This window comes from Sycon ciliatum, chromosome 10 (genome assembly GCF_964019385.1).
Source record: "Sycon ciliatum chromosome 10, ocSycCili1.1, whole genome shotgun sequence".
In the NCBI taxonomy this organism is placed as follows: Eukaryota; Metazoa; Porifera; class Calcarea; order Leucosolenida; family Sycettidae; genus Sycon; species Sycon ciliatum.
In genome coordinates this window covers 7,207,900-7,231,968 of record NC_088652.1, presented here as the reverse complement: position 1 = coordinate 7,231,968, position 24,069 = coordinate 7,207,900, and the positions used below count along the sequence as shown (strand labels likewise).

The 24,069-nt window shown below is 48.3% G+C and overlaps 1 protein-coding gene across 1 annotated transcript in view; it reads right to left on the bottom strand.

The window, feature by feature from the left end:
• Positions 1-6,299: 6,299 nt before the first annotated feature.
• Positions 6,300-24,069, bottom strand: part of LOC135826415 (IQ domain-containing protein H-like) — a 39,034-nt gene continuing 21,264 nt past the window's right edge. Inside the window, exons 20-35 of the mRNA XM_065339029.1 lie at positions 23,792-23,917; positions 22,113-22,591; positions 21,558-21,613; positions 20,813-20,898; positions 19,641-19,726; positions 18,565-18,609; positions 17,516-17,609; positions 16,791-16,885; positions 15,976-16,096; positions 12,613-12,719; positions 11,665-11,832; positions 10,858-11,004; positions 9,908-10,084; positions 9,279-9,340; positions 7,356-7,464; positions 6,300-6,757 (exon numbers count right to left, since the gene is read on the bottom strand). Of these exons, the coding sequence (XP_065195101.1) occupies positions 6,674-6,757; positions 7,356-7,464; positions 9,279-9,340; positions 9,908-10,084; positions 10,858-11,004; positions 11,665-11,832; positions 12,613-12,719; positions 15,976-16,096; positions 16,791-16,885; positions 17,516-17,609; positions 18,565-18,609; positions 19,641-19,726; positions 20,813-20,898; positions 21,558-21,613; positions 22,113-22,591; positions 23,792-23,917 (2,042 nt within the window). The 3' untranslated portion in view covers positions 6,300-6,673. The remainder of the gene's footprint in view (positions 6,758-7,355; positions 7,465-9,278; positions 9,341-9,907; positions 10,085-10,857; positions 11,005-11,664; positions 11,833-12,612; positions 12,720-15,975; positions 16,097-16,790; positions 16,886-17,515; positions 17,610-18,564; positions 18,610-19,640; positions 19,727-20,812; positions 20,899-21,557; positions 21,614-22,112; positions 22,592-23,791; positions 23,918-24,069) is intronic.

Below are 24,069 nucleotides of genomic sequence, written 5' to 3'. Positions count from 1 at the left end.
AGCTCCAGTACCAAAAGGACCGCGAACTCTGTGCCACTCGTCATCACGCTGCCCTGAACCAACTCGAGCATTGAAGTCTCCGAGTAGACCCAGGTGCTCGAAGTCCGTACACTTTTACAGTGTGTGTTTGCCGAGCTGAAACTCACACTAGCAATGATCACTTGCCAGAATCCTGCTCGTGGATGGAAGGTATCTTGTCCAAGTTTGTTCTGAGGCCAGGCTCGATTGAACCAGGCCATCTTTCGATCCGATCTGTTTCTCTGGAGTTCGCTGATTTTTCATATCAAATTTTGGTGTCGCAGAGGGTACTCTAAGTCCGTACTGATCAGAGGTGACTCGAAATACACACATATTTCCGCTAATTGCTTACTTGCAATCCCTCGGTTACGACGAAAGCACCGAAGGGATATGTTTGGCATGTGCCTCCACCAGTATTTCTTGCAAAAGCGTAGTTTGTTGCCAAAATGCAAGCTGTTTTTAGTCGGCTCAGAGAAGAAGGCTGCGCTGTGAAAACCGCGGGAAAACAGTGGTGGAGATGCCAGGAGTGTCAACCTTTCTGCAAGGATTGGTGGTTCTCTGTAAATTCTTCTCCTCTGGCCATTGTCAGCTCTAAGCTGGCTCTTGATGATTGAGTGAAGGTCTGTTTGACGCTGTGTCCGTTCGAAATCGGTCTTGGCAAAGTTGATTTTTGCATGAAATGTAACCCAATTTGTATTTCGTATGGACACTCGAAAACCCACTCGCGTGGTATACTTCTGCTTATCGTAGATCCCTGAAAATTGGTACGCGATGAGAACATACCACACTGTCCCCTTCCTAAAATATTTGAGTCGAATACAATAACAGAACATGAAATTATGGGCGTACGAACTTAGGATACCATGTACGGACAAGTTCGAGCACCTGGGTCTACGATGAGTTTATCAGAGACCGGAATTGACAGAAGCACGTGTTCAAGCGAATTGAAAAATTTGAATTTTTCATCACGACTACTGCGGAAAGTGGGAGCGTAGCAAACAAGAACATGAACCCACTGCGACTTGCCAGACTCCAGAGCAAACTGCAACTTTACGACCATCACACGAGAAGACACAGCTGTCCACTGTCGGCCGCCTGCTGCAAACGCCAGCGCTGAGCGGCCCCGCATCACGAGCGCGACTCCCTCGCCACGAGCGAAATAGACCGATCCCCTTATTATACTGGGTTCGAGCACGGGGGCAACCTCACTCGCGATTGAGCTAGTTTTTGAACGTGACAGCATCTTTGACAGTGTGTTTCAGATTTGTTTTGGAATGTCTTCTGCTTAGTTCAAGTGGTTTGCGATGGCTTCGAGCGGTGCTGAACCTCCTGCTGGTAGGAGCAGAGTCTCCGAGAGAGACATGGACTGTGATGCAGCTGCAGGATTTTTTCAAGGCGCGGGAGGGAACGATCTCGGGCCACAAACAGGAGTTACTCCTGAGGTGAGTTTTTTTGTTGTTGAAATATTCGAATCGCGAATCGTGTTGTGAGACTTATTTTGTGCCTAGGCTACAGCAGATCGTATTTCTTTCTCCTTGAGATCGGTGCTGAAGATAATAGTAACCTTTTTCTGGTCTGCCTTTTCCTCTCCAGAGCCATCTTCTATGAAGGTAACCGTGGTGCTGCCAAGTCACCAAGTCGCGATCAGCAGCCCTGAAGTGGAAAAATCGATTTTCCAACGATCTGGTTGGACATCAGCCACTAAAGTACTTCTGATTTGCCTGTAGTGACAACAGCAGCCATCCTTGGACACCTTGCAAAGACAGGAAAAGCCACTGGTGGAAGCGACTGCTATGAGGTGACGATAGCAGTGGTGATCGCTGTTTTGTCAAGTCGAAGGGGTAGCCAACCCAGAGGAAGCATTAAAAAAAAACGATGAGCAGTGCGTGGTATTTGTTGAGCGTGAAGAGCTAGAGGAGGACAGTGCAAACACATGGAAGGAGTGGATGGTGTTTGAAGAACAGTGTGCTGTGTGCCGGCTGGTGGTGATGGTGGTCTTTGTCAGCATGTATTCGTGCTGCTTCTTGTGCTGGAACACTTCTCGCCCAGGAAGGCAGATTGCGTGCTCCCTGGCCGTCAGTCGGCAATGGGGCATTTGTTCCAGGAACATTACCCCAGAGCCAGTGATGAGCGTAGCGCAGTGGATTGCTCCCTCTTCGAAGTACGAGGGCCAAAGCTTGCCGCTGTCTGCAGCAAAGTGTGTGTGCGGTTCTTTCGAACCTATGAATATACCCCCCCCCCCCCTCTCTTAGGAAGACTTCATGTTCACAGTGAACTATTTTCTAGTTTATTTAATGCGAGACGGGCTGTTTACGCCCAAGATCAAGATACAGTTTTTTTCTGTTTCTATACCTTCCTAATAAAATACATTGTGACAGAGCTTTCGGTCATACTCCGCTGTACTACATCCTCAACCCGCCACCACCATGCGCTCTTGGCCGAACTAATGCACGAAGCATAAACACACCAGCACAGCAAGGACACTTCCGTTGACAGATATTGTTTACGCCTCCAGACAGCTGTTTCGTTTCTTCGAGCTCATCGTTAGAGGAGGATAGTAGCAGGATACTAATGATGATATAAGATGATAGACGGTTTATGGTCCGATATTGATGATTGGAGATCTAAGAAAGCAATGACAGTGATTGCGAAATGGATAATATTATCATGATTATATGCCAGTCTGGTAATGCGTTGTACTGGTGGACAGTATTGAAATCATCACTGCATTCGATGCAAATATTGGTATACCTTGGTTTCAGTATTGGAAAAAAAGAGTAACAGAACCTGGTTGATTTGGTTGCATCTGCGACTGGCTACCGGGTGTTGTGATCAGCAATGTTACCATGGGAGAAAATAAGAGCGCAAGGATCTGTTGGGTCTTGTTGTGCCGTGCCGGTGCGAGAACCCTAAGTGCATGGCAAAATAGAACTGTTTCATCCACAGTGCAGAATGTCTTGCGGTACATAGCATTGATGACTGAACATCTCGCCCAAATGGGGATCATGCCCAAACGGAGGAACAAGACATCTTTCCAGCTCAGCTAGCTATATACCGTGAAATGGATGATTAACTTGTGCCACGCATGCCAGCTTCTGTTCCATTCGGCCCAGGTTTAGACACATCAATGCCAATAGCAGCTGATCCTCCATTACATGCTCATTGGCGATTTACGGCCACCTCCAACTGTATCCGCCGTACCTCAGCTTCCGTCTTCGCAGATCTGGCGCGGCGCAGTACATTTTCTCGGCTAGGCTCAAAGAAGTCCCACAGAGCGGTCCAAACACCTGAAGGCAAACCAGTCAGAAACTGGAGCGGCTCAGAGTCTTTCTTTATGTTATTGTACGTAAGCTGTTTTTCGGCTTTCTTCACCCCAGTCCTCACATCGTCCAACTGCTCCACGAGACTCTGTACACGAGCTCTACTTGCTGCCAGCTCCTGATGCAGATGCTGCAATTTCATTACAGGACCAAACTGCACTAAGCCAGGTTCCTTTCCAACTCAAAGTACCGTTGCCTCTCAGCAAAATACTGATTTGGGAGCATGGGGAGCTCGTGATGCAGACGTTGCACTTCCATGACCGAACTGCACTAGGCTCAGCAAATACTGTTTTGCGAGCATGGGGAGCAGGGCGTCCAGACTCCACTCTCTTGCGAAAAGCAAACCTGGTACCGTAGGACAGCTGTTTCGTTTCCTGGACTCATCCTGCCCTTGTAGAGCTGGGCAAAACGATTTCGATTTCGGGATCGAAATGATCGCTGCAACTCAAATTATTCAGAGTGACCCTAAAACTACGTCCTTCCTCACGGGGCATAGCCTGGATCCGCTCGCTCCAGGCCGCTGTGGCTCCACACGAGGAAAGGAGTGAAATGACTTGTTTGCTTTGTCCTCCTGTTCTGACAGTGAGGAACGCAGCAATGATCCTGAGAAGGCATCCTGAAGTCGTAAAAAGGAAGACGTCTAAACAAAAAACAAAACAGCTCAAATCAAAAGTCCTTGTGACATTTTTTGTAGACAGGCTTGCACTGCATGTAGATTTCGCGTGCTCTGCACGTCGCGCATGCGAGAAGTCGCGCACAGCCGAGGTGAGGTTGGTCGCGTGTGTGCAGCAGGATCCCACGCGACTGCGGAGTTGCCCCCTTGCTCGAACCCAGACAATAATAAGGGGATCGGTCTATTTTCCACGGGTGTCGGTCGACCAGAAGCAACAACAACAGCATCCTCAACATTGTATACATTGTTTCCAAACCACTTCGTCTCTTGGAGTCCAAGGGTCTCGATACCAAGTCGTCGAGCTTCGCGAACGACGATGTTAATCTTCCTATCTTCCACGATGCAATTCACTTGGTTTGAATTTTTCAAATTCAAATTTCGAGTTGTCGCCGTCTCAACTGGGCCATCACAATTCACCAGACTGCGGACATTCCACGAGCCAAATTTTATCCACGACCTCCGTCTCCTCTTTCTCCTCGTCTCCTTTCTCGCCATTGTACTAAGGGCTTACTAGATAGACGTCCGAGTAGAGAGCCAATCTACACGAACGGGCGCGCGCAGGACGACGACAAGTGGTGGCAACAGGAAACCACCCAGTCTTGACGTCGTGAGCTCCCACGCGCGCAGTCAAGGGCCACCGCCCTTGGGACGACCCTGGAAGCCCAGAGTCGTCCCACGGAGAAAGAACTTTGGACGAAAAACTGCCAAAGGACGAGAGCTAAAAAGTTCAAACCGTCCCCAACACTGCCTGAGGACAACATACACACACACACACACACACACACACACACACACACACACACACACACACACACACACGCACATGTACATGTGCACACACGCACAGGCACACTCATAATGCTGCTTCTTGCACGTCGCCACCATTTCTCTGGTTATTGCTGCATCAACAGACAGTGTTGACGTGCATATATGACGGGTTTTTTTTTTCAAAGTTACTTCATCTACAACGTAGGTTGATCACGACGCATCGTCCATATACTGTATAGCAGGGAATTTTCGGACGGAATTTTAGGGTTCACGGCTTGCCACTAAAAGCACCCGTCACGTGCGCCTCCATTTTGGATTATGGACGCGCGCTACAGGCCGCGACAGCGCCTATCGAAGTAAAAAAATATCGACTCGAAGTCTAGCCGGAGAGCGTACTTTTTGAATTTTTCCTTGGCTTCAGTGGCTTCACTTCACTCGGGCTTTGCATTTTTCTGACTGACCTGGACTTGATGATGGCGGCGGTGGCGGTCTTGGCGAAAGATCCAGTTCCATCTGAGACACTCTGTCGTCTTTTCTTATCTGCTGAGGTTCTGGCAAAGCGCAGCTGCATCGAACCTGACTAGATGTAGCTGCACGCATCCTTTGTTTGCCCTGCAAATCTCGATCTGTTGCTGTTTGGCCGCTGATGCCATGGAAGAAAATATTCTTCCTGTAAAGAGGCCGGAACTGAGCTAGGGCACGTCAAGATATGTAGGGTATACAAAGAAAAAGAAATGTCATGGTCGTTTCAGCAGCTCACGACAGCCAACACGCTCCATCGTCGGGATTGGAAGTATCCAGCACGGCTGTTCCGAGCGCTGCTGCTCTTGTTATTCTTCTTCTTCAGAAATTCTCCACACCTTGTCGGCCAAAGTACGCGCGCGCGTGCACGGAAAATAGATGCGCTGAGCCGTTTCTTGTTCGATTTTGACAAACAATGGCTTGTTGTTTTGCTCTCGACCTTGGCTATCCTTCTACCGTTCAGTATTTTACGGAAACGCAACGGCTCCCCCTGTTTTTTTAGCCGAACTTTGGCCAAAGTTACTGGAAAACCCGGAACTCGTTTGAAAAAATACGAACGGTGGAAGTCTTGGAACGTCTTTCGTGCGTTTGGATTCAAAAATTCAGGCAGTTTGAGCCAACCGTAATGAATCCCGTAGAGTTGAAAGTGAGTGATATTGATGGGAAAATGCGATTTGAGCACTGACCGATTGTGTGGGACAGTATATGCACGCGCCTGTCACGTGCATGATGTAGCTGGCGACGCTAGCATGCCAATCCGTGAACCCTAAATTTATTTTCGTACGATTTCGTACACAGCCTCTTTTGTACTAAAATTAATTCCGTACTAAAATTTGTTCATGTGAAAATATGTACACTACGAGTATAGCGTGCACACTGCTTGCGAACACGTGTATTTAGAATGCAGCATAGCTAGCACTGTGCGAAAATAATTATAATCCGCACGAAAGGTCGAAACCGAAAATATTTCCGCCCGAAAATTTCCTTCTATACCGTAGTCCATGGAGAAGTACATGTACAGGAGAATTGGCCCGAGTCAACAAACTGATACTCTAACTCTAAGTGGTCCTGGTCTTGCAATCAAGCGTATCAAGGCAGCTGCATGTGTAGAATACAGAGCTGTCCATGTGGGATGGAGAATACGCAGTACACACATATAGCTGGACAATGCTATATACAGCAGGGGACTACGGGTACACAGGGAACACAATGCAGTCGTCAAGGCAACGCATACACGGATATTACAATGTCTTCAGAATGCTCTTGGCTACTTTAAACATCCGAAATCTTGGAGAAAAAAAACCGACAACGGAAGTGTGTCCACGAGGATTGCCGACACATTGCTCTAGGCACACTTGTCTGCTCGTTGTGTCTAGTCGTGTTCCTCTGCTCCGTGTTCCTCTGCCTCATTTGCATCAGTCTCGCTGATGATAGCTTCCAGTGCATTGATCATGGCCTACATAGACACCAAGAGCAGTAGGCAATCAGAGCAGTAGGCAATCAGAGCAGTATGCAATCAGAGCGGCATGGAATCGCGTGTGGAGTACCTGGAGTGCGATGGTAGGGGGCTGCAGGCCCCCGGGGTGCAATAGCTGTGGACTGCTGGGCCGAGGGCAGGTGGTGCCTACCATCTTTGTCGCATGCCGGCATACAATATGCTAGCACAAGACGTTAGACGATGCCTGGCATATCCTGGTGTACACCCCGGCCCAGCCAGATATCACACGGCTCAGGCCATTAAACACGAACACAACGTACACCAAGATCAAGCAACACGCCCATGTGATGTAGGCCCAGATGAATAATAGAACAGCTCCAGCACACACACACACACACACACACACACACACACACACACACACACACACACACACCCACGCACGCACATGCACGCACGCGCACGCACGCACACGCGCACGCACTCTCACGCACGCTCACGCACACACACACACGCACGCACACGCACACGTATACACACACACACACACACACACACACACACACGCGCACACACACACAAACACACACGCACACACACGCACACACTCGCTTACAGTGAAGTTCTGGCGACCGTCTCGGCCGCGAGGCGCAATCTCCTGGTGTATAGTGCTGAGGTTGCTGGTGAACATCTTCAGTGCACCCGGCAGTGTCTCGTCAATACAGCTAGTATCACAATGAGAATAACATCACACATGTACCATCATGATGTACACCAGTACAGTCTGCGAGGTACAGGAATTTTCCTGAGTACTCTAATTTCAGAAATTTTCGGTGCTCAATATTTTCAGTATGAGGGCAAAAGGCCAGGTTAGGTGAACAGAAGCTTTAGGTACAGAGAAGCAGTTCCCTATTGGATTATGTGTGTTAGTGTTTGTTCGGTGTATTGAAATTTTAGGTGTGAAACAGACGCACCGAGAGTACCGAAAATAAAAGTACACCAAAAAATTGTGATTTTACAGTACTGTAAAGGCAGAAAATTTCGTCGGTCAATAATTTCGTCCAACTCTAAAGAAAGGGAGTGCGTCCGGCTGTAAATTTCGTCCATGGATCACAAGAGTGTATTGAAGAACTGGACAAATCGACATTGCTCCGGCATTCAGTAGTCCAAAAGCTCCTTGGACGAAAAGGACGAAATTAAATTCCACACGAAAATTTGTGAAATTACAGTATACGCCACACTGCAGTACAATCCGCACCGAGATATTTGTTGTCACGAGAACCAGACAGTTACTCTGTACAACTATCACAGCTCATTTGGCCATCGCAGCATAAGCCGCACCGCACCGACTTTAAAAAAGAAAAGAATAATATATTATGAGTGTTTAAAGTGCAGCTCGCACTCTAGAAAATACGATACCCGCTACACTGCCATCACTCATCACATGAGAACCTTGCAAGACGCATGTGACGTACATCGTCACTGTACCGCGGGCGGAATGATTCTTAAACTCAAATGAATGGACTCGGATGGAGAGCCAAGGTTTAATTTATACAAAAGAGAAAGGACCAAAGGAACTACAAGTTATGCTATTTCCACTAACATCACCAGTTACTAAACAATCAGCTCATGCGATAACATAGCTCGACACTGACCGACGGGACTGACGTTCTTCGACTAACTGGCTAACAGCTCTAGCACATCTTGAATGCGCACTCTAACAGCCTTCCAACTTGGAAGGTTCTAAGTTATAGATATAAATTATCTTGGCTGCGCTCACCTTTCCCTCCTTATGTGATTTCTATAACTTAGACCTTCCAAGTTGGAAGGCGGTTGGAGTGCGCATCCAAGATGTGCTAGAGCTGTTAGCCAGTTAGTTGTAGAACGTCAGTACCGTCGGTCAGTGTAGTGCAATGTTATCGCAGGAGCTGATTGTTCAGTAACTGGTGGTGTTAGTGGACATTATAGCGTAACTTGTAGTTCCTTGGTCCAACTCACAGGAAGTGCCGAATACCAGGTGGTACAGTGCTCTCACAGAGAAGACAGACCAGGAGCTTTTTTTGCAAATCAGAACGTCACGCTACATGCGAGCTTCAAACAAAATGAGCAGCAATTTGATAAGCTCAGCTCTTAGAGTCGACAGAAATTGCAGTTGTATGCCATATATGGTGGTATGGCACCAACGAGAAGAAGCACCCAGGAGGTGATATCAATGTATCCATGATGTAGCAGAGTCCAATGGACTTTTGGTCTGGTCTGAAAAGGACATAATGTCTACCGGCTAGGGGCTTATACAGGAACCACCCTGCTGCGCTAATTTGTAACAAAAACTGTCTTTTTACTGTCAGCAGTTACCTGGTGCTCAGAATCTATTTAACGTGGAACCAAAACAAGTTCACCCTCGGCTACGCCTCTGTTCTAAGAGACATTTTGGCAAAATTCTTGGCGTGACAATGACCGGGTGTCACCAACACGTATGCTTATCATCATGGAGTACTAATATACCAGTATTTCACTACTCCCTGCCTATCACACTCACATCATGCCCATTGCGTGACGCTTGACTGAGTCTGTGAGTTGTAGCACTGTACCGGTTCCTTGCTGTGAGGCATGAAAACACACAGACACACACACACGCACAGACACACACACGCACATACACACACGCACGCACACACACACACACACACACACACACACACACACACACACACACACACACACACACACACACACACACATAAGGACTTTCGGACAGACACTAGGCAAAGTTGCCGATCACAAGCTTTCGGAGAATGCTGCAAATCAAGTATGAATGAATGAGTGAAAAATGAGACCCCCCCCCCCCCCCGCCCTCCCCCCCCCCCCAACCCGGGAGGTCCTTCTTTACATTGTATACTAGTTAAGCCCTGAACAGCTTGTTGTCCACAGCATTGGGTATTGTGCTCCTCGAAATTCGTCTTCTCGAGCACTCCTGGTAGGCTGCTCTAGTGCTGCTGCATTACGCAATGCCTGCTACTTTTCGAAGTTTGAGCACTCTGGCGCTAGAGCGACGAGCTATCTTTTAAAATGTCTGTGGTGCCTCATTTGCACCATGGCCGGTAGCTCTGTGGCCGAAACAGCTTGCTGTCTACAGCGTTCAGTGTACCAGTTATGTCATTCCCGTACCTCGACCTTGTAGCCGATGCGATGTCCCTTGCACATCTGAAAGAACACGGAGTATTGGGTGAGTACCATGTTGCTATTGCGCAGCAAGTTGCTCATCACGACGTAGCGCATCGGCGTGGTGTCACTCGGTACTAGCATGATGTTGCCCTGGTCCACGGCGGTTGGGCCAAAAACGTCCTGTGATCGCAAGGAGAGAAAAGGCGAGAACACAAACTGTGTGAAATGCCAGAGAAAGCGATATTATGGCAAGCTGTTCACACTGTGAACCGTCTCCACTTTAAACAAATACATCTCCACGGAACATGGAATTTGGACAAGCGCCGCCACATTCACTTCAAACCTACCTTTTCTTGCAGTCGTGCCATGGCTGAATACGAATGCAAGCAAACGCCTGAAAGTATTTGTCTGTACTCCGAATCTGCCGGGCAAGATGCTACTATACACCTTCAAAATCATTTGCAACGGCTGATCAAAGCCGAGCATGCTCAATGCACGCTAGGAAATGTGTGAAGAAAAAAGTAGAAATATTAAAACTTGTACACATAGACACGCACGTACGGGCATACATGCATACGCGAGCGCACACACGCACACACGCACACACACACACACACACTCAGACTCAGACATGCCCATTGCGGAAGGGATGAAAGCGAACAGCTATGTTAGACATAGCAACTTGTGCTGGGATTACACCATTCAACAGCTTGCAAGGCTGATGAACTGACCGCCACTAATTCTAGCCTGGTATCCACCACACAGCTGATTGAAGTGGCTTTTTCTGGAGAGTGAATCCCTATTTTCCATTTTCTTTACACACACACACACACACACACACACACACACACACACACACACACACACACACACACGCACAAACACACATACACACACACAAAACACACAAAACACACCCACCCGCACATGCACGCATGCCATGCGCTCCTTACCCTCTTGACTGGCGCGGGTTTCTTCAGTCTCAGGCAGCCAGTTCGCGGGTTGAACACCGTGGCGGACATGGCCATAGCTAGCTTGGACAAGGACAGACTATTGCCGTAGTGAAACTTAAGATCCGTGCCCCAAATTACTTGCTCGTCCTGGAGGGAATATCATCAGTAGGTGCAAAACAAACGCATGAACAAAACGTCAAACAAAACTCGTTTTTTCTTGCCATACATGTAATTATACTATAAAAGAGGTTTCCTCTCATTCTTAGTAAACATGTAGATACTGAATCTGCGGACAGAATTGTTTCGTCCTAGATACAGATAAACTAGATAAACGTGTACATACAAATACTTCGAAGTAGGAGTCATAGTGGCCATGTAGTATCAAGTCACTATCAGCCTACACCAGTAAACAACACAATGGCTAGTTAAACATTATGGAAAAGGCATGGACAAGTCAAGCTATCTGCCATCCACACACCCTGTCTGTCTGTTTGCCTGTGTGTCCGTTCGTGTGTCTAGGCTGTCTTTGGGTCTGTCTGCCGCTCTGTCTGTCTATCTGACACAACAGTCGATAGGCTGTTCTAGCTGGACCATTCCTGGCGTGTCATTGATTGGGGAATGAGCACTTGCTTGATCTCTACACGTCTGTCCATCCATCTGTCCGTCTAACTACCAGTCGATCTGTCTGTCCGTATGTCCGTCCGTATGTCCATCCGTATGTCTGTCTGTCTGTGTGTCCGCCTGTCAATCAGTCCGTCTCTCCTGTCCGTACGTCAATCTGCCTGTCTCCCTGGTTTCCCAACTAACCGTATCTTGGTCGACGGACGTGACAAAGTCCACGCTGACGTATCCCATCATGCCCTTCTGTCGCAGCAGTGCCTCGCCCACACACATACACAGTGTGTACAGCGTGTGCGGCGCTATGGACGTCTGCGGTAAGCTGTAACCAGTGCAGACGTACGGAGCCGAAAGGATCTGTACGCAACATCAATCGACATAACACAGCAAATGAACGTAGAAACGAGGGCTCACACACGTTATGATCATAGCTCCACTCTTGAATATCTGATGATCGCCTATTGGGTGAATCCCTCACAACATACTCTTCATCCTCTTCTACTTGTTAGCTCCAATCGTATTATAAGTGAGGAGCAGCAGGGTGGTGAGACCTATATCGCATGCAGTGCACTCAGCCGACCTGGGATCGCGGCCTCATGGTGAGCAAGATGCACCAGTCCAGTAAGCCACCGCAACTAAAGACTACCGTGAATAGCGACCAGCCTGGCATGGACGGTCTCACATGCAACGTGCTCTGTGACTGGCGACCAGCCTGGCATGGACGGTCTCACATGCAACGTGCTCTGTGACTGGCGACCAGCCTGGCATGGACGGTCTCACATGCAACGTGCTCTGTGACTGGCGACCAGCCTGGCATGGACGGTCTCACGTGCAACGTGCTCTGTGACTGGTGACCAGCCTGGCATGGACGGTCTCACGTGCAACGTGCTCTGTGACTGGCGACCAGCCTGGCATGGACGGTCTCACGTGCAACGTGCTCTGTGACTGGCGACCAGCCTGGCATGGACGGTCTCACGTGCAACATGCTCTCTGAGTAGAGACGACATGTAGTTGGTGAACACGATCACCAAACGCCTTTTCACGTCCCAAGGTCTGTATTAGGTGTACGGTAAAAAAGGATGCGACGTCTTGGAATATCGCATCTCCTGCACACAAGCGCTGTCCTGTTGTCCGTACCTGATCCGTCGTACAATGGATCTCCACCAGGCCCGTCGGCGTTAGCAACATGTCTGCCGTGACCGTGGTTACAGTGGACGACGTGGGAGTGGCTTCGATGACGCCACCTAACACGGGGAAGGGCAAGCAAGAGAGAGAGAGAGAGAGAGCAACCTGTGTGAGGACACCGGGTTTCAATAATATTGTTTCTAGACTTTAAAGCCACCATGTGACTAAGGAACATTCTACATACAGTAAGTACTGTAAATCAAGAAATTTTGGCCGGTGAGAAATTTTGGCCGGTGAGAAACTTTGGCCGGTGAGAAACTTTGGCCGGTGAGAAACTTTGGCCGGTGAGAAATTTTGGCCGGTGAGAAACTTTGGCCGGTGAGAAACTTTGGCCGGTGAGAAACTTTGGCCGGTGAGAAACTTTGGCCGGTGAGAAACTTTGGCCGGTGAGAAACTTTGGCCGGTGAGAAACTTTGGCCGGTGAGAAACTTTGGCCGGTGAGAAACTTTGGCCGGTGAGAAACTTTGGCCGGTGAGAAACTTTGGCCGGTGAGAAACTTTGGCCGGTGAGAAACTTTGGCCGGTGAGAAACTTTGGCCGGTGAGAAACTTTGGCCGGTGAGAAACTTTGGCCGGTGAGAAACTTTGGCCGGTGAGAAACTTTGGCCGGTGAGAAACTTTGGCCGGTGAGAAACTTTGGCCGGTGAGAAACTTTGGCCGGTGAGAAACTTTGGCCGGTGAGAAACTTTGGCCGGTGAGAAACTTTGGCCGGTGAGAAACTTTGGCCGGTGAGAAACTTTGGCCGGTGAGAAACTTTGGCCGGTGAGAAACTTTGGCCGGTGAGAAACTTTGGCCGGTGAGAAACTTTGGCCGGTGAGAAACTTTGGCCGGTGAGAAACTTTGGCCGGTGAGAAACTTTGGCCGGTGAGAAACTTTGGCCGGTGAGAAACTTTGGCCGGTGAGAAACTTTGGCCGGTGAGAAACTTTGGCCGGTGAGAAACTTTGGCCGGTGAGAAACTTTGGCCGGTGAGAAACTTTGGCCGGTGAGAAACTTTGGCCGATCTCGAAATGAAAATTTTGGCCGTCATTTAACCCTTTGCCGGTCTAACTCAATGTATGTGAGGGGTGGTCACGCAAATACATGTACACACAACCAGCAATAACTCAAGAACCATGTGATGTAGGTATGGGTAAACCATATATTTTCAAAATCTGTATGCCTGAACGCGTCCAGAAAATTCAAATATGACTAGGTCCAGGCAAGGATAGGGCCCATGGTAGCCCTTCAAGTTGAGAGAGAATACAATTGCGAATGAAATACACGAATATCACAGCACGAAGGGCATACCAAGTTCGTGATGGAGCTGAAGTCGTACGATAAACAATCAGGTAAGGGCTACGTCTTTACAAGAAATGTAGGCTCTCTACAATACCGCCATTGAACACCAACACCTCGCCATCGGCGATACGCCAGCAGCAGCAATTCCCATTCCACGATATCGCAGTTTCGGTTTGTTCATCTCAGCGCTGCTCGCGTCAGATTCACTCTCGCTCAGATGAGTACTCAGGCGCGAGCTTACGCATGCCGTGATTCTCACGGCCAGGCGAATCAGCTGATCGCACCTGACGAGTCCTTGTGACAGTCGCTGTCGCCGTGTCGGCAGCAAGAAGGCTTCCTCTCTGTTTGGAGAATTTTGTTTCTTCATTCGTGGACGATATATTTTTGAACTAGCAGGACTCAACGGAGCTCTTTTTCTCAACACATTACACTGCAAAACCTCCCGGGACATCCAGCCTGGACTGGTGATGTTACTGCTCTCAGAACGCTTGTCAAACACGGCCCCAAGAGATGCACTCGCATTCTTGAAATGCGCGCATGGCGGACGGTCGTCTTTTCCAATTTCAACAAACTTCAGACGATCGATACGGCAAAAATTTGTATGGTAAGCATGGTTGTTTTGCACATCGTCAGAAAGCCTTGGACCTCAGCTACGCGTAGAGCGCCATTTTAGCTGTCTCCTAGCAACAAGACCCCAAAAAAATGAGGGCCAAACGTACCGATACTATAGTATCGGTACGCTTATGGTAGACCGGTAAAGGGTTAACTTTGGCCGATTGGGGTTTCAAAAAGAAATCGATTGGTATTTGTTGCTCTCACATGCAGCCATCCATGGCTCAGTAACGCATCATTTGCCTCTGTGACAAATGTTGACCTGCGATTTACTTTGGCTGGTTGGTACCCAGCGGCGAAATCAGCAAAATTAAATCGACAGCGAAAATTAGTTGATTTACAGTACTCTGGGAAGATGTACCCCGGATGGATAGGAGGAATGTCTATTTAGGGAGTATCTCATAAGTTCGCATTTTGTTTCTAAACGTAACGCATTTCGAAACGGGGGTAGGGGGGTAGCGCCCTTTTCGAATAGAAAAATGACTGTTCGCACATTTTCTGGAACTGTGCAATCTGCTACCATGCTAGATCCCTGCAGCAAATGAGTGTGTTTAGGTGGAGATCTACCTGTGTTTGCAGATCAGCTAACCCTTGCACTTCATGCATGCAGGCTACTCAGAGGTGTCAAATGTCACACCAGCCTGATCAAACCGTGTACATGTGCCTGGCCAGCGTTTACAGCAGTACAGTTGTTGTGGAGGAACTATGTTTATGTGCGTGTACATGTCATTGATTGTACTTGTACTCAGTAAATGCGGTACTACTGTATGCCATTCACAACCGCTCTAGCAAAACATTCATATCCATATCCATGTACATGTACAATCATGTACATAAGCATACCATAGCATGGGGCATGGACGTGTACATGTACATGTAGTATACAGTAGATAAACACAGAAAATGTGCGATAAGACTTTCGAATAGAGGGGGGAGGTAGGGGGGGGGTAAAGTCTATTCGAAATGCGTTACGTTTGCAAAATAAATGCGAACTTATGAGATGCTCCCTTACTATCCTAGCATACGTGTACGTGTACTCCAGTATGGATAAACACACCCGTGCTCCGGATAATGTCCGCACCAAGCAAGAGGACGTCTTTACTTAAGTGAGCTCCACCGTACTTTGAAATGAAAGGAAAAAAAAAAAAAAAAAAAGGAGTTGAAAGGCAAACACGATGTTACTGTAAGTGTACAGATTTTCAGCCCATACAAAATTTCCGCCTCCCAGGGTTAAACACACATTTCGGCTGCATTAAATATTCGGCCTGTACTGCTGCTGCCTATATACACTGTCGCACTGAACCTTGCAGAACGAAATTTCGGCCGCAACAAGTTTTCGACCTAACATGACCAGGCCGAAAATAGCCGAATATAAGTATGCGGCGAATATTTGTTGACTTTAATACAGTATTAAATGCAAACCCACCTCGGACGGAGAGTGCCGCGATGAAGGAGTTGAAATCAGGATAGATTGCCTGGCTAACCGGCTTGAGATGCAGAGACAGCAGATCTGACACCTCCATGTCAAGACGGTTCAAGGCTTGCTCCTGTGACACAAACATTCGTGTACATAGGCATGAACGCACAAACACGCGCGCCGTATACGCACACATGCAGACACCCGAACACGCATGCACGCACAAACAGATTATCGTACACATGCCTTGACCTTGTCCTTGTCCATTGCGTAGTACGCATGCACGCACAAACACATGTGCCCAAGAACACATAATTACGTGCACACATCACAAGGTCCAGAACACAAGCGGAACCGGGATCATCTTCATTATTACCAAATGTCGAACCCATCGCAACCCCCCCCCCCCCCCCACACACACACACCTACACACAAACACACACACACACACACACACACACACACACACACACACACACACGCACACACTCACCCCACACCCCTATACCCCCTCCCCCATACACACATACACACACACACACACACACACACACACATACACACACACACCACACACACATATACACACAATACACACACACGCTCACCCCACACCCCTATGCCCCCTCCACCAGGGGCGTAGCAGCCGGTCCAGCCGAAAAAGCCGGACCACTTTTTTTAACACAATGCCAAAAGTGCCCAGAATGCAGGATTTTGCACCCTATTAAAATTCAAATTTTTTACGGGGAAATCCCCGGACTACCTCCAAAGGCGGTGGTGATACGCGCCTATCCACACACAGTGCAAGGGCCATACCATCGTACCTGAGCCCACGGTCTGCTCCACTTGTCACCAAAACGCCGCGCCTCTTGCACTAGCCATGCATAGCTGGGCAGGTTACCCGGGAGATCCAGATATGCTGAGAACACAGTAGCCATAGCAACAACACACGCCAACACATCCAGATATGCTGAGAACACATGTTGCAAGAAAGGATCCATGAGCGGGATTCGAACCCAGCACCCCTGTCTTTCCGGGACAGTGCCCTACCGATTAGGCTACCGGGGATCACACACACTCATAGGTCCTTCTTGCTACACACAGTAGCCACACCATATCAAGATTATGCTGAGATGTTTTCGTTGCTAGCGTCCGTCATCAGTTCCCCTCAGGAACGGAGACGAACATCTACTCTTTTTAAAAACTTTACTGTAACCATGGGAACAAGAAAGTCACCTACTCAATATCAATTCAGATCCTGAGCAGATATTGTGCTGTTCCACGTAAACATGTATGTGTATGTATCAACTAAATACCGACGGGAGGATTGGGGGGGGGGGGGGGCGTAACAGCTTCTCCATCTTTGCTCAAGGCAACACAGCTGACCGGAAGCTCAATCCAAATGGGAAAAAACCTCACAGAGTGGAACTGCTCCGTATTAGCATCGGCACATCAGTCAATAGTGAAATACATCGACTGGTTTTGACTTTACTGACTTGTGAGCTGACTAAACAGCAAAATCTTCCCATCTCCAATGTTTTGTACATACCTATGCCTCTAGCCTGCACTTCGTCATTGATTTTGACAAGCCAGCGAGTGACAAACGGGTTCTGTACAACCAGTCTCGCAAGAGATTTCGCAAGCTGTGGGTGGGAACACAAGCCAACACATACCACACACACACACACACAAGCAACCACGCACGCACACCAGTCTTTCAGATATGTCAGGGGCATAGCGGCCGGTCCGGCTTTGGACCACATTTTCTAACACAATGCAATAAGTGCCCAGCATGCTGGATTTTTGCACCCTAATTTCAAAACGGGGACACCCCGGACCACCCTCTAGCCGGAGCACCTCCAGCGGCCGTGCTACACGCCTCTGTGTACTGAGGTAGTCTCTCAAGGCAGGTTGTACCACATGACAAAGCATGGCGTGGGGCTTGAGAAGACTGGCCTCTCAAAACAGGTCGCCTCTCAAAACAGGTAGTCTAGAAAGACAGGCTTTCTCCACACAGCACACACACATGAAGATGCATGTCCGCATTGATTCTCTACATTTTGTAGTTGGAGCACTCTGGCACCATAGCGACGAGCTGTCTTCTAAAATGCCAGGGGTGTCACCTTTGCACGATGGCCGTTAGCCCGGTTAACTGAAAGCTCGTAGCTGTAGTGATGAGGCCTAGATGGCCAAAACAGCTTGCTGTCTACAGCATTGGGCACAAGTAGATACATGGCATTAGATAAGCCTTGTTTTGTTGAAAACATGTCGTTGGTTGACAGCATGTAGCAAGGCGGAGACCACCGCGTTCGGAAACAGTGATCTTACTACAACCTCCGTGGTCGGTAGAGGCCCGGTCTCTGCCAACCATCTGAACCGTACGGGTGTCAGAACCAGGCTTAACACCCGTACGGTTCAGATGGTCGTAAAGACCGGGGCTCCACCAACCGCGGATGGTTGTAGTGAGGTCACTGTTTCCGAACACGGTGGTCTCTCCACCTTGTTACATGTTGTCAATCAATCACAAGTAGACACGTGTATGCTAGTCACAAGTAGACACGTGTATGCTAGTCACAAGGTGTGGTGAGTGATACACACCTGATGTTCCGTGTAGATGTTCTTGTCGCCAGGGGCAACGGCAACCTGAACACACAATCACATACAAGACAATTTTGTTTTGTATTTTTTTTGTATGAAAGTCTACTATACGAAGTAGTGGTTGCGACTTCGGCGATGATTTGTAAGAAAGGGTTTGCTCCCCACACCGGAGCTCGCGCTATTCCGCCGACTTTACTTGACACTTGACTGACTCACGACTGCCATCCAGAGCACACGAGAAGTCCATTGAACCTTCGACTCGGCAAACCTGCAAGAAAGCACCACTCCCTGCTTTGAAAGTCTACTATACGAAGTTGAAGACACCACTGCACCTGTACTTATGGTTGGTAAATACTTTGCAGCTCAGAGAGCGTGTGTGGGCAGGCGGGGGTTTACCGCCATATTGCCAGGCGTGTCTTTACCATCATATTTATCAACCAAAAGTCTAGTATATTCCCGACTATGTGCGGGAAGTGGTGGCGGGGCCAGGCTGCTCTGCCATTGGTTCCAGCAATGCAGCTGTCATGTAAAGTAAAACCTGTGACTAAAGACCACCCCGGCTTGAGGCCAGAGAAAGCGGTCTTTAGTGGCAGGTGGTCCTTAGTTAGAGGTTTGTACCGCACAACCGTAATATGAATGTGAGACCTGGCGAAGTGGTCTGTAGTAACAGGCTGGTCGCTGGTCACGGTGGTCTTTAGTTACAGGTTTTCCAAGACAGTTTTTTGGGTTTTTTTGGTTTTTTTGTGCGAAAGTCCACTATATTCCCGCATATGTGCGGAAAGTGGTGGCGGGGCCCGACTGATCTGCCGCTGGTTCCAGCAATGCAGCTGACATGGACATGTACATCGGGGACTTGTAACTTGCAGGGAGACGGCACTCTCTCTCTCTTCTTCTCTCTGCTGTCCTTGAGAAATGAAAGAGGCGTGTAACGGCACGGTCGTTAGACTTTCTGCATACTGAATGGGGAAATTTTCCAAACGGTTAACATTAACTTTATACGACTCATGATATTTTCAACTCCCACAGCAATGGGAACAGGTAGACCACGCCTGTGCACGCTCCGGCAGGGGACTTACGCTGGCGTATTCAAAGAGCGTTCTGCCGCCGGACTTGGAGTTGTACTGGAGTACCATCGACGGTTCCGGAGCCAGCACCGGCAACTCTGATATACATGTATAGACAGGGTTAGAGCAATCAGACAAGATCAGTCAAGGTTTTTTTCATCCTGAAGATGGGCCATGCCCGAAAATTTGGTGCATTCCATTTGTATCTAATATTATTTATTTATTTTGGAAGTGAAGTGAACTTATGCAGCGAAGAGGCCGTAGTTGGAGAGTTTGAAGTGAGGTACCCTGTAATGTGTGAATGGCTGCAATGGAGTCTGCGAGTGCATAGAAAAGTTTATCAGTCAAGGTGGTCCAACATTCTACTGCAACTCCGAGTATCATGCTTTCGAAAGATTAGACAAAGGTAGTTTGGAGAAAGTCATCACACGACATTTGAGAGGTTAAGATGCACGTTATTTCCGACGTGACGCGCAATTTCATGTCAAATTTGGCGTAAAACTCCAAATTTCGACGTGAGCTGCAGGTCACTCGCGTTGTTTTTCGACGCGCGAGCCAAATAACAGGAGCTGAGCTTTCGCGTCACGTCAGAACTAACGTGCATCTTAACCTCTCTAATATCCATATTACCATGATCAAGCCATATACATACACACACACACATACACGCATGTGAGCACGCATAAACACACGCATACAGCCCCACACACCAACGAACACACACGCACGCACGTCTATTTTTTAGTGCGATCACAGCTTACAGGCAAAGACAAAAAAATGCATGACTAGAGCATAGTGATGGTGAAGCTGGTTGCAGTCAGCCTACCTGAGGTCTCGGCGTTACGGGGACATGAAACTCACACTCACCGAGAATGAGAAGACACGGGTGCATAAAGTGAAAATGTTTTAAAGGGGACATGCAGTACATTCGGAGAGAAATAGGACAGACAGTGTTAGGAGAAGAAAGAGAGGGAAATTATGGCATACACCCAACCTGATAATGGGAGTAGATGTGTAGTGATAGTGACTGCGTTGTTCTTACACCACCTAGCTGTCATAAGTTGCATTCTACACATCACTGCATGTGTCGTACTCACACCTTCATGATGTGCTACATTCACACTGCTGTATGTTATAGTCTCTTGTCATTCCAGTAATCATTACATTCTGGCCAGCTCACTTACTTAGAACTTCAGACAGATGAACATCAGCCATACACGGCACACCCGGCACAATATATGCCTCAAAACTGCCCGTGAGCAATTGCAGCCTGTGGAAATCAACGCAAGAAAAGAAAGAAAGAAAAAGAGAGAGAGAGTGTGTGTGTGTGTGTGTGTGTGTGTGTGTGTGTGTGTGTGTGTGTGTGTGTGTGTGTGCATGCGTGCGTGCGTGAATGTGTGTGTGTGTGCGTGCGTGTGTGTGTGCGTGCGTGTGTGTGTGTGCGTGTGTGTGAGTGGTTGGTTCGATGCGGTTCTTGTGTGCCTCAGAGAGAAGCAGCGAGTCAGTCATGCAGCAGCCAGTCAGCAGGTGACGTGTCATCACCAACACCAGGAGTGCGGATCCATTGGCCAGTGCAGTGCTGTCTGGTACCAAAGGCAAAGAACAGTGTACAGATGAAAGAACCCAACAATACTCTGCCTATTATAACTGATACTTCGTGCTCTTTATCATAGTTTTTACCCCCCCCCCCCCCCCCCCCCCCCGTCCCCCTCCCACCTCCCCTCCCCACTGCACTTCACCTAACAATGCCCATCAGGGTACATAGTAGTATAACAATGGCATGCATCATGGGTGACATCACTGCTAGAATGATATTTGCACTGCAGTATAGGTGAGTGGGATTTTCCCCCGAATGAGTGGAGTTCTCACAACTGAATGGGATTTCCCAGCTGCGTGGGGTTTTCCCAGCTATTGTTTTTTTTCGCTGACCTTCGCATAGTGAAAGCACTGTACATGACGGACATGCTGAGGGGGAAGTTGTTCATCTGAACACAGAGATAAGCAGAATGCAGTGAACACCAAAATACATGTACAAACATACAAACACACAAACACACACACAAACATCCACGTGCTCACACACGTGCATGCACAAACGCACACACGTGCACCAAACTCCAGTTTTCGAATCATCCAAAGTCAATGACAGTGAGACTGGGCAAAGTCACATTTTGCACCTCTGTCACGAAAGATGTTACCACGACGATGATCAGCCTGGTCTGAACTCAGCCGGTTTCTTAAAGTGACAGACTAGAAGTGTAGAAGTGACTCTCGTAAATATGATGCAGATGCAGATGCACCCACACACAACGTACATGCATGCGTACATGTGCACACACGCACACGCACACACACACACACACACACACACACACACACACACACACACACACAGCCAACCATGTAACGATGAACGCACCCCTCCCCCCCCCCCCCCCCACACACACGTGATGGCAACTTCATCGAGAAAACCTGCCAGCTCACCTCGAAAGCTTTCAGATTGCTGGGCACAATGACGCTGAAGCGATCCCAGGTTTTCTGCATGAGGTTGCGATCCGACTTCGTCTTCACCGTGGGCTGAACGAAGTCCCAAGGCCCTAAACTGCTATCGTCAGATTTCTCATCTTCATCTACAGTCGATCTTATCCGCGTTTCAACCGACTTGAATAGTCCGGTGGTCGCTGGAACGGTAGCTATAGTATCGGTTACGCTGGGTGGCGGTCGGGTGATCTCGTCGCGCGCAAAGTGAAACATGGCATCTGCCGGCCCGGGCTTGTGCCGCTTGACGGGCTTCCTCTCCTCTTCCTGCTCATCGTTTTCGTCGCCGTCGTCCTGGTTGGTCTCCCCGTGCACGTCGGTCGTCTCTGACGATTCCGATTGTCTGGGGGTTGAGTCATTTTCGTCTCCGTTCTGCTGTGCGTTTCTATCTTCTTCAGATTGCTGCGTATTCGTAGGGTCAGTATCTGAAAAAAAGGGAACATCATAAAATATCAGAATTGCGGCATATCGTAGGCAAATGTATATAGTTACTGTTTTTTTTGGTGTAAAAGCCGCACCCCCAATTTTTGGGTGAATTTTGAGTGTTCAAAGTGCGGCTTATACTTCGGAAAACATGGTACGTGCTCGTGGGTAAGACTGGGTCTTAAAATTTGAACAGCGTTACACAAGCTAGCTTCGTTCAGTATTTGCTTTACACAGTAGGGGTAATGGCAACTAAATGTAACTGCCGTAGCTGAAAAGGAACTCAAACATGTCAATTCTAACCAGTCTGTGCTCAATGTAATAAGTGATTGCCAACAAACACCTGACTAAACTATGGTGCAGTCGATCTGACGCCCCAAGCATGCTCCTACTCAGCAATGGATCCAATGCGAGCAATATCAGCGTGACCAACATCGCCTCACGTTCCACTTTCCCTTGTCATCATTTTGATTGACTGAGTGATATATAATTAAGGAATGATGAAAGGCTGCGGGCGCCTATTCAGGGGCTATCATGTTCCTTCATTCTACAACATGGTCATGTAGCGAGAAGTAGAGCTGAAACAATTATACCGATAACTCGCATATCGATCGTTAAGAGTGCAATCGATAATCGCTAGTGTTCAAAACGAGTGCTAACGATTTAATTATGCATGCATATCAGTGACAGTATTCTAGCCCTTGCACTCCATCCGATATTGAATACGAGTACAATTATGTACTTCCAAGCGCGGTAAAATTGATTTGTGGCTTTGAAAGAGATCGGGAGTGAAGACTTTGTCTTTTTGGTCTACTTGTGCGAGAGGTTGGAGATAAAGAGCAGTTGCCAGAGGGTGATGACAAGATTCTTTGCTCTAGAATCAACATGAAATTCTCTAGTTCATGTCGATAAAACCAGCCAGAGTTCCACCGATGTCAACAGTGCGGTGCCACAAATTTCTAATATACCAGAGGTATCATGGAATTTCTTCATAAACTGGTGTGCGAGGTACACGAGTAGAGCCGACAAGAATCGATAAAACCAATACATCGATCGTTAATGATATTGGTTGACCGTTAGGAGTTATTGAATGATCGTTTCAGCCCTAACGAGAAATATCAGGTACGTAGCCCGCTCCCCCCCCCCCCCCCCCCCCCAAAGCGGGACCAGCTATGCTCCTGCAGTATGGTCTGCAAACTAACCTGGATCGTACTGCTTGATAAGGTGTTCCTCAAACAGTGTGGCGGCTTTCAGTATGTTCATGCTATAGTCCTTCATATTCTGGTCAACGTCCATGGGTGACAGGTAGATAACTTCAATGTTACGCTCTGCAACATTGCAGGTACACACACACACACACACACACACACACACACACACGCACACGCACACGCACACGCACACGCACACACGCACACACACACACACACACACACACACACACACACACACATTTGCCGCGTGTCAATACAAGTTGTTA